We start from the raw sequence: 10,739 nt of genomic DNA, 5'->3' as shown, positions 1-10,739 counted from the left end.
CATTTCTAAAATCTTTTGTTTGTTATTGTTGAGTACTTCAAAAGAAAGAATTAAATGGAGATGAGATATCAAAAATTTTCTCGTGTCATTTCAATCTTTCTTATAGTGCCTTTAGTATACTTAAAAGATAATAGATGCTAGATCAATAATGAAGAATGACTTTAATGAAAGAAAAGATAGTTTAAGCATTGCAATAATATTTGAGAAGTACTAATTCATAAATACTAACACTTTGAAATTGATTTTTTACAGTGCAATACATATAAAAAAAGACATAAGTTTGATTTAATATAGCTATGAATGAATAGTTTGAATGGAATTAATGAAATGAGCATGCTAATTATTAATATTTTGTGACAGTAAAATATTTTAGGGAGCCACTCAGATAAAGACGTTGAAAACGTCTTTTTTATAAAGATGTTTTTTAATAATTAAAATTTAAGACATATAATTGATTAAATTGTGTTATTTTTGTCAAAATTAGGCTAGACAAATTGATTTGACCAAAAAATGGTGAATCAAATCTTGACTTGGTATAAATTAATATTATTTTTATAGAAAATGACTACAATACCCTATTATGAAAAATGACTAAAATATTTCTATTATATATATTAATTTTGAGAATCCAAAATTTTAGTCCTTTATTTTTCTATCATAGGGTTAGGATTTAGAATTAAAAAATATATATAATAAGAGTATTTTAATCCTTCTCTATATTGTAGTTATTTTTTATATAAAAAAAATATTAATTTAAACCAGTTCAAAATTTAATTCATCATTTTTTCGGTTAAATCAATTTGTCTAACCTAATTTTGACAAAAATAACATGATTTAATCGATTATATATATTAAATTTTAACTACTAAAAAATATTTTTAAAAAAGGACGTTTTAGACATTTTTATTTGAGTGGCTCCCAATATTTTATTTGGCAAAATGTAAAGCAAAATAACTATTAATTCTTTGTGGTGCTTCAAGTTATTTGAGTTCATCAATTGTTCCAATAAAATCATTAGTTACAAAGTAATTTTCCATATTTACAATTGTTTTTCTTTGTAATCTCTTATTTTTTTAAATAAAATTAGTAAAAAATGCATTTTTATTTGTTAATAAAAAATTGAAAATTAATTTAATAACTAAAATTTATTGAGAATTAAAATATATATCTAATTAAAAAACTTTTGGCAACTAATTTAGATATTACTCATGATATAAATATGGTTCCGCTAAAACATGATATAATTTCTAAATTCTAATTTTAAATAATTAATTAAAAATTATTATCAAAGTAAAATAAAAATGAAAAGGGTAGGACTGGAAATATGAGAGAATAAACTATGGAGAAGAAGAATCTTCATTCTTGAGAGTTGAGAGGTAAAAGTTTAAAGCTTTAAGCATACTGCACCTGCTTCCTCCTTTAACACGCCGAATTCATCTTCCAGGTATATACAACTCTATATTTTTCTTTGTTGTTTGTTTCCCGAGAAAATCCAATTCTATATTTTCTAGGTAAAAGTTTTGAACCGAAGTTTTTGGGGTTTTTCTTTGCAATGGACTCGTCTCTCTTTCTCTTTCGGATTCGATGAGAATTTAATGATGCTAAGCTGTTTTAGATCACCTAATTTTTCGTCAATTAAGTTTTAGGGTTTGTTAGTTTGTGAATTTTTCTGCTTGATTGTGAAGTTTATCAAAATCGTGGGTTGTGAACTGTAGAACGTAATTGGAGTAGTTCGATTTGCCCAATTTGGATTCAATGTTTTTTCGCGTTGCTTAATGTTTACTGTGTAATGAAAATAAAAATTGCTTTCTGTTTATTGAGTACTAATTTTCCATTCTCAGTCTCAGGCACACAACACATCCAAACCCTAAACCCAACCCGCAAAATTCTAGGGTCTGTGTTTGCGGTTCCATAATGTCTCAGAACGGGAAGCTCATGCCGAATCTCGACCAGCACAGCACCAAGCTCCTTAACCTTACTGATCTTCAGCGCATCCACCCCTTCGTCGAGGAAATCCTCATCACCGCCGCATACGTCACCTTCTACGAGTTCAACATCGACCTATCCCAATGGGTTCGTTCCTTTATAATCTCCTTCCTTTCATCGATTCCATTCTCTGTCAATATCTCTCTAATGCTTTCTCTCTCCTTTCTGTGATTACCGTTTGCAGAGCCGCAAGGCGGTCGAGGTATCCCTCTTCGTTGTCAAAAAGTCTACTTTTTGTTCCTTTTCCTTCATCATATCGCAACAATTCATGAATTCCACGATCCGATTGCTTTTTGTTTGATTTTTTCAAGAACACGCAACCGCGATTTCAGTTTATTGTGATAAACCCTCGCAATACTGGTTAGTTAGTCCTTCTGCTTTTGTTTTTTTGTCGTCAACAAACTTTTTTTAATTACTTTATAGAAAGAATTGCGCCTTTCTTTTCCCTTTTTGAGGCAATCGGGCATGGTTTGGTGCGATGGTTGTTGGAAATTTAGTATTGCGATTATCATTTCTCATTTTCTCATTTTGGGTTCTTGTCGGTAACGTAATTAAGGTTTTTTTTTTTTTATATGCTTCCTGGTCCGAGGTAGAGCACGATTTTAGTTATTAGTTGTGATCTTGCCCCTAATATTGTAGGATTTGGGCTTAGGTATTGGCTATTGGAATTCCACCGTAGTTGTTATGTTGCACTCAATATTGTGAGTACAGTGAAATTAGTAGTTATGCAAGCTGTAAATATAAGCGTTGTAGACATTATTTTGTGGGTGAGGTATATACTTTGCTGCTACTGTACATGGTGGTTGAGAACTTCCAAATATCCCTATATTTAACCCTGGTCTGTTTGCATAAGCAGAAAATTTGGTGGAAAATCTTTTGGGGGATTTCGAGTATGAAGTTCAGGTTCCTTATCTATTGTATAGAAATGCTCCCAATTTTTATGTCAATTTGAGTTGTTAATGCAAATAGTATGCCCCCAATTTTTAAGTCAATTTGAGTTGTTAATGGTTTTTAAATTATCCACTCATGCCTATCCGGTAAATGTAGGTTTTCTCATTTTTGGATCCTCCCAATCTATGCAAAGCTGCGCCAGTGTTTGTACGTAGTGGAGCCCCCGATGAGCATAATCACGGGTACTTCATTTAGATTTCTTGCATGATTTTATAAGTAAGGATATCTTGTGTGTTAGAAATTTCTTTATGTATCCCTTACAACTATTATCCACATGGGAATTTTTAAAATTGGGTCTTATCTTCTGCCTGCTTATATTATGTCTTAGTTGATGTAAAAAGCCATTTCTCCGGTAATAAAGGGGTTAGTTTCTTTTGTTTCTTCCCCTACTATTCTAACTTTTAAGGCCTTAATTCCCCTGCTTATATTATTGTTGTTTGTCCTTTTATTTCTGAGCACTATGTTCGATATGGTTCAATTTCAACTGTTGGCTTCTTCATTTGCTTCAGATTGGAGCTATTTATCTCTTATATTTCTAATCATTGAATGATACCTTTTGATGCATTTAATTTTAAAAAATTATGATTGATGATGCTAAATTAGATTAATCTTTGAATTATTGATGCTCAATTTCTTTTTGGGTATTTAACTAAATAAATAATTAGCGTTGTTGTTCTGCCTTTTTTTTCCACAATTTGGTTTGCATTGGAACTCTTAACTTTTATTTTTTTAACTCTTAAATGATTAATTTTTATGCATTTATATTTAAAAAACTTCTGTAATAAAAAGTAGAAAATTCTATAAAAATCAATCCAATGCACTTTCTTTCTATTGAATCTGTAACCACCAAATATCTCTTCTTTGCCTTTTCATATTCTCCTTTTATATTAGTTACTTTTTTATTATTTCATTCATTATTATTATTACTAAATGCCATTTAACAAGTTCGGATCTTCTTTTGCCACAGTCATTGACTAATCCTTGGCATGTTTGTGCATTTACTAGATGCCATTTGTTTAGTGTTCTCTTTTTAGGGATAAAAAAAAAATAAAAAATAAGCATTATCTTATGGCATATATAAATTTTTACTCCAATATAACTTTATTAAGATATTATTATAGTTTTTTTGCACTTTATCCACTTCGATGTGTTTATAAATAGATTCAGTTTCCCTTGGTTTAATCACAGCTGTCTAAGTTCTTTTTACTTCCTTGGTGTTGTTAATTTAAAACGTTTGTTAGTGTTTTAGCAATTGTTAGTTTACCAATTCTCTGTCGCTTAACTTAGACGAGAACATACATACCAAAAATGAAAACATATTATTCTTTCAAATAAAAAAATTGCTACCTTGAATTTCAGTTGCCTAATAATTTTTTTAATAAGCAATGACGTGATCTTTTATTATTTCATTCACTATTATCATTATAAACTTTTTTTTGTTTGGTTTGTTTTCTTGTATGTTAATTAGTAGGTGAAAAAAGTTTTTGATTATTTTTACCTCAATATTAATTGCTGGAGGTTGAGGTGAGTTTCATTATTTTTCAGTTTTTTATTTTTTTCAAAATTTGATTCTGTTTAGGTGGGAGCAAATTTTTAATTTTTGACTTTTGCATATCTCTGAATTTTATTTTATTATTTGATAAACAAAATCTTGTGAGAGTTTGCTTTGATTGATTTTTTGGTATCATGGTGTTATTTATTTTATTTTTATTTATGATGCTAAATTAGCTTTTCATCTTTGAATTATTGATGCCCTATTTCTTTTTGGGTCTTTAACTAAATAAATAATTAGTGTTGCTGCTTTGCTTTTTTTTTTTTTCACCATTTGCTTCTCACTGGAACTCTTAACTCTTTTGTTTTAACTCTTAAAATGATATATTTTTAGACATTTAATTTTAAAAAGCTTCTATGGTAAAAGATGGAAATTTCTATAAAATTCAGTCCAATGCACTTTCTCTCTATTAAATCTAACCATCAAGGATCTCATCTTTGCCTTTCCATCTACTCCTTTCATATCACTTACATATTTTGTTTTCCTCTTTTTTGAATTAAAATTTATGAGAAGCTTATCCTTATTTGTATTATTATACACCACTTGAATTGAACTTGCATGTTATTTAGATTTAGTTATTTATTTTTTGTAATTTGTGGTACAATTGATTTAGTTATTTAGATTTAGCTTATAGTTTTAGAATTATTGATGTCGTATCTATTCATGTGTATTTAACTAGATAAAAAATTAGCTTGTGTGTATTTTCATTAGAAATATAATATACTTTTTCACTGGAAATCTAAATATATTTGAAGCCTACTAAAATAATGATATCTAAACTAAAAGGTGTGCTCATTGCATGAGTTAACCATTCCTAGATCTAGGCATAGGCTTTCTTCTTATTCTGGTTCTTGCGTTTCCCTTAGTGTCACCTCATGTTTTTGTTAACTTCCACCTCCCTCTCTTTTTATTCTCTTTCTATTCTCTATCTTACTCATCTATATTGCTGCTAGCTTAGGATCTATAAAAAAGATTACTGATAGGGCGGCTGTTTACTACATATCTCTAGATTTATATCTATTGTTCTAAGTTTAGTATCTATGGAGAGGATTACTTATTGGGGGCCGTGAATATCTTTCGCTAGATGTCTAGATATGTGAGGTCACTAATTATCTTTTAAATTTCCATGTTACTTACTTCTTCCCCACCCCCAGAGTAAAGATTCTATGTATTTCAAAATTCAAATCTCTTAATTGATATATGTTTATGCATAAAGCCATAACCCATTTGTTGATTCATATTTTTTTCACATTTCTTTGGCCTATTGTATTACTTTTTTACAGAGTTTGCTTTATTAACTGAAATATATTTTTTCTTTCACCCTTTTAAATGTATATATTTTTTTCTTTTGAGCTCAATTTTTGAACTTTATTGATGTCCACTTTATTTTTGGTATTTCATTACATAGATAGATAATTATCTTGTGTGTATCTTCATTGGGAATATGATATATTTGCCATTGGAAATATAATTATATAGGAAGCCTAATCAAATAATGATATCTATACTAAAAGGTGTCATCATCTAAGTCTACCACTCCTAAATCTATGCATAGGTTTTCTTTTTATTTTTAGTTCTCCCTTTTCTCTAGGTGTTACCTCATGTTGTCTTTGTTATCTCTCTCTTCTCTCTCATCCTCTTCTCATCCCATTCTCTCTTCTCCTATTAACTTAAAATTTATATAGAAGATAACTTAGGGTTAATATAGCTTACCATTTATACACCTTTTTGGTGTATCAATTGTTGTTGACTTAGGTCCTATATATAGGATTATTTAGTGGGGCCTGCAAATATCTTTCGATTGATATCTAAGATCAATCAACACCAATATCTTTCAAATGTCTATCTTGCTTCTTTTTTTCCCTCCCAAAATAAGGGTTCTATGGATTTCGAAATTTAAATTACTCAATTGATTTGTGTTTATAAATAAAGGCAGAACCCATTGATCATGGCAGATTTTTCTCACATTCATGTTGCTGTTGTATGTGTTTCTTAGTTGTTGTTTGATTGACTGAAATCTGTTTTCTCTTTCATCCCTCTAATTGCATTTCAATATGACAACTGCCTTGGATATGGTTAATAAGATTAATCCTGAGAAAGAGGCATGGAACCTCAAAGTTAGGGTGATTAGGCTTTGGACTGTTCCTACTTTCACTGGTCAGCTTGTCCCAAACTCCATGGAAATGATTTTGGTTGATGAATCTGTGAGTTATAGTGGTCTAAATCTATTAAAATTTTTTGGTTGTTTGTTTTTTGTATTTAGATGTGTTTCTCCTTGGCTTTTTTATATCGAGGTTTGAAATTTTGTTTCATTTAAATTTGTTTTTCTCTGTATTCGATTTGTCATTTATCAGATTTTTAGTATAATTTATGTTGATTGGTAGGGGTGCAAGATACAAGCTATTGTTCGGAAGACTATGATTTACAAGTTCAAACAACTTCTCTCCGAGGGTCGAGTATATGTAATGAAGCTCTTCTCTGTTGTGCCAAACCAAGGATCTTATAGGGCCACTAAGCATCAGTTTAAGTTGATTTTCCAGTTCAGGACCACTGTTAGGGATGCTATCTGCGATTTTATTCCAAAATCTGCTCTTACAATCTCTCCATTCACTGAACTTTTGGAAACCAAAGAGGATTCCGATTTCTTAGTTGGTATGTTGTGCTATTTGCTCATACTTTTTTTTTTGTCTGGAATGATTGCAGTCTTGTTTCTTTGTGATTTGTAGAATGTTGCTTTGTTGCCATTATTTCCTAATAGTTTTTTTTTAATGTTTATTTGAGATGTGGTGGGTCTGTTGGTCTCTGTCGGAAGAGAAAGAATATGATAAAGATGGAAAGAAGATGAAGATGGCTGTGATGGAACTTGCTGAAAATGAGTTAGCGTTCTTTAATTTCTACCCCTTACTCTTATTGGGATTCTTTTTTGTTTTCGGTGTGTTTGTATAGTCAAGTTTCTAATAGTGTAGTTGATTTTGTTGGTCGTTTTCAGTCACAGGATTCGGTGTGCCTTATTTGGTGAATATGTTGACGAACTTAATCGATTTCTGTCTTCTGGGTATGCTGAACAGCCAGTTGTGGTTTTACAGCTTGCCAAAGTTAAGGTTTTTAGAGGTTTGTATCATGTAAATTTCATTTCAGGTGTGTCAGTTATCCAAGTTCACTTGGTTTTACCACTATATTCCTGTAACCAATGTATATATATATATATTTTTAGGTAGAGTTGGACTTCAGAATGTTATGTTTGCATCGAAGCTAGGATTTAATCTTGACATCCCAGAGGTGGTAGCTTTTCGGAAAAGGTATTTTTGTACATGTAGTTTCTGTTGTGTTTTTTTTTGTTACTGTCATTGTTTATTTATTTAAGTTGGTGCTGTATTTGTTAACAGTTCTATTCCTCATGGAGTTAGTGCATCCCAACCCATTGGCATTGTTGGATCTGGAAAAAATATCGGAATAGAAGAAGATTTTATGAAGCTCACACCTATGTGTACTGTGAAGTCGCTTGATGATAACAACCGGGTTGGAACCAGTTTAATTTTTTTTATCATGTTTACTCTTGATAATTTGTGTTAAATTTTCTTTTTCTATTCCTTAATAAATACTGCTTTGTTTTGGAACGATATTAATGCTTTTGTCCTCCTTTGTACTTGAAAATACTATGCTGTTAGTATTTATTTTAGTTTTTCAGTTTTAGTTTGTATTACAACTATCTTTGGTTATAACGTCTTAACATTTATAGACCTGGTCTTATATTTTTAGGCTGGAACCTTTGTTGTACTAGTGAAGATAGCTGAAATAGTTGAGGATGGTCCTTGGTGGTACTTTGCTTGTGTGTGTGGCAGAGGTGTTTAGGCAGAATCTGGGATTTATTTTTGTCAATTTTGCAACATCCATTTTACAAATGTGACTCCTAGGTATAAATATTTTACAATGCTTCCTTTGTGCTTTGTTAAATAGTGAATTATTTCTGCGTAGTTGTTAACCTTAGGCCAGTATTTATGTGCATCTTAAAAAAATCCAGGTTTAAAGTGAAGGTGTTAGTTGAGGATTCCACTGGTATTTTTATTTTTGTCCTCTTTGATCGTGAGGCAAGTTACCTACTGAATAAGACTTGTGCCCAGCTGTTTGAACATCTTAAGGATGTTGATGTAAGTCACTCGAATGCTATATTCTTTTTATTCGCTGATTTTATTGTTAAAGAGTTTTCTTATCCTCCGGTTTCTACCGATTTATTTTTTCTGTCGTGTCTGTTTTATATTGTTCGTAGGTTGTGTTTGGCACACAGTCTCCTCCTATGTTCCAAGAAATTGTTGGAAAAACTATGCTGTTCAAGGTTCTTAGTAGGCCTGTTGGGATGGAGAAATTCAAAGGGACTTATCCAGTGAGGCGTGTTTGTGATGATGCTGCAATACTTGGAATGTTTGAGCTCTCTAGTTCAGATTTGATTTCTGAAAAGGTATAAAATGGAATTCGCACCTATTGGTTCTTTTAAATAAATTCTTTCCTTAATTTTTCATTTTTTGGTTGTTCCACCTTTATTCATGTCTTATATCGGATGTGCTTTGTATTATCCAAGGCTGGGTTTGTACCAAAAGGAGATGGATCATTTGGGGAACCCTCTAAGGTTACCAAATCACTGAATTTGGGATTGACTCCTTCCAGCTGCTCCGAGCTCTTTGCTGGTTCGCCTCAATGTACCCAACCAGAATCAAGTGTTGTTGATTTGGGAGCTGATGAAGATGCTAAGATTCCATGATTGCAGTTTCTTCTATTATTTTTTCTGTATTACTTTTCACTTTTTTTGAGTTGTGTTTAAATTGAACCTAATATGTTGTGTCATTTAATAGTGTCCTCTCTTCAAGAGAAAGTCTGCTGATGCTGTGGTGGATAAGTTTAATGAAGTGGATAGTTCTGAAAAGTCATGTGATGAAGTTGATGAAAGTGAAGAGGTGAGTAGTGTTGCCAAATTTTTTTTTTTTGACAGGGCGCTTAATTTTATGATCAAGTTCCTTTGACTAGAACTCATTAATTATCCCTCTAATTAGGTTTATATTTTCATGCAATTGTTTACACTTGGAGTATGTGGATGGCGTTAATATAGGTTGTGTTGATGCTGAGAAAGATGTGAAGCCTTCGTTGAAGAAGTTGAGAAGATCCTTGAGGCTGCAATTTGATGAAGCTGATGAGTCTCGTGGCTCGGGGAATGATGGCTCCTCTGGACATGGGTTAATTGAGATGGCTGCCCATGGCAGTTAACTAGAGCTACTGATTAGGACTAATCTAGGGCATTAGGTATTTTGGTTGTGTCCATGTAATAACATTTGATGCATTTGATTGTAGTGTATGAGAATATTTGTGTGTTTTCATGTTTTGTATAAGTTGTTTGGATTGTTTTTTGGGCATCTTTCTCATGTAATAGATTAAGTGCTAGGGTGTAGACACAATATCATTAGCCATTAGGCAAATTAGCTATTTAGCCCTTTATATTTGTACTTATTTCTTTGAAATTCAATAAAATGCAGTAGCTCTTTAATGATATAAAAATCTCTTCTTCGACAATTTAGTTTATTTCTAAACTTATGTGGTTTTGCCAAGTGAATGCTTTATGGTATTTAGATGACTGAATATTCATGTGTTGTTGAATTGATTTGTACTTTCTTGATATATCTATATTGAACAGGTTGGAAGTGATCTTTTGGCCATTTCTTTTGTTTGGTGGATTTCTTAGGTGCATTTTGCCTAGAATGGCTAATGTAGCTTATGCATTAAAAAAGGTTCATTCTTTTTTATCCATCACAAGTTGGAAGTGATCTTTTGGTCATTTCTTTTGTTTGATGGATTTTATGGATGCATTTTGCATAGGTATTAAAAAAGTACATTCTTTTTCATCCATCACATGTCATGTTCCTAAAGTAGATTTTTTTTTAATTAAAATTGGTAGACTATAATTGCTATTAGGCAAAGAGGTCTACTTGCTAAAATGCCCTATTCAACTAGGGTAGTGTATTTCTCTTTCATATAAAACCAAAGGTTGTTCTTTTTTTATTTGGTTTGGACATTCCATTTACTTATTGTTCCTTGTGTTATTCTTTACCAAACAATACTATGAGTGAATCATCTAAAGATGCTAGAAAGAGAAGAAAATTGGCAATGAAGAGGAAAAAAGATGAGACACTTGGAATAAGAAATGGTTAGTTTGATTCTTTTTTCAATTACTGTTTCTTTAACAAATGATGTATTACGTGTCTAG

The 10,739-nt window shown here is 31.3% G+C and overlaps 1 protein-coding gene and 1 long non-coding RNA gene across 14 annotated transcripts; both read left to right on the top strand.

Moving 5' to 3' along the window:
- Positions 1–1,292: 1,292 nt before the first annotated feature.
- On the top strand, positions 1,293–10,033 carry LOC112782657 (uncharacterized). Of its 13 annotated transcripts, none has more exons than XR_011879350.1 (15): positions 1,293–1,444; positions 1,842–2,073; positions 2,171–2,188; positions 2,298–2,346; positions 3,034–3,119; positions 6,874–7,141; positions 7,271–7,365; positions 7,479–7,600; positions 7,704–7,788; positions 7,876–8,008; positions 8,249–8,403; positions 8,511–8,637; positions 8,757–8,945; positions 9,066–9,438; positions 9,591–10,033. It is a non-coding gene; the product is annotated as an uncharacterized lncRNA (long non-coding RNA). The 13 variants fall into 13 exon arrangements; XR_011879352.1 differs by having other exon boundaries at positions 1,304–1,444; positions 9,337–9,438; XR_011879349.1 differs by having other exon boundaries at positions 2,171–2,346; positions 9,337–9,438.
- LOC140183121 (uncharacterized) lies at positions 6,544–7,215 on the top strand. The gene is made up of 3 exons (XM_072231139.1): positions 6,544–6,693; positions 6,874–7,141; positions 7,193–7,215. The coding sequence occupies exons 1-3, from the start codon at positions 6,544–6,546 to the stop codon at positions 7,213–7,215; spliced, it is 441 nt and encodes a 146-aa protein (XP_072087240.1).
- Positions 10,034–10,739: the final 706 nt, after the last annotated feature.

Source organism: Arachis hypogaea, chromosome 20 (assembly GCF_003086295.3).
Source record: "Arachis hypogaea cultivar Tifrunner chromosome 20, arahy.Tifrunner.gnm2.J5K5, whole genome shotgun sequence".
NCBI classification, from domain to species: domain Eukaryota; kingdom Viridiplantae; phylum Streptophyta; class Magnoliopsida; order Fabales; family Fabaceae; genus Arachis; species Arachis hypogaea.
This window is presented reverse-complemented; position numbering and strand designations above follow the sequence as displayed.

What these genes read in the sequence shown, in the direction of transcription:
- LOC140183121 (XM_072231139.1), top strand. Translation starts at nt 6,544, where the DNA reads ATGACAACTGCCTTGGATATGGTTAATAAGATTAATCCTGAGAAAGAG. An exon ending in TGATTTTGGTTGATGAATCT is followed by an intron (nt 6,694 to 6,873) that starts GTGAGTTATAGT and finishes GTTGATTGGTAG; the next exon opens with GGGTGCAAGATACAAGCTAT. An exon ending in GGATTCCGATTTCTTAGTTG is followed by an intron (nt 7,142 to 7,192) that starts GTATGTTGTGCT and finishes GAATGATTGCAG; the next exon opens with TCTTGTTTCTTTGTGATTTG.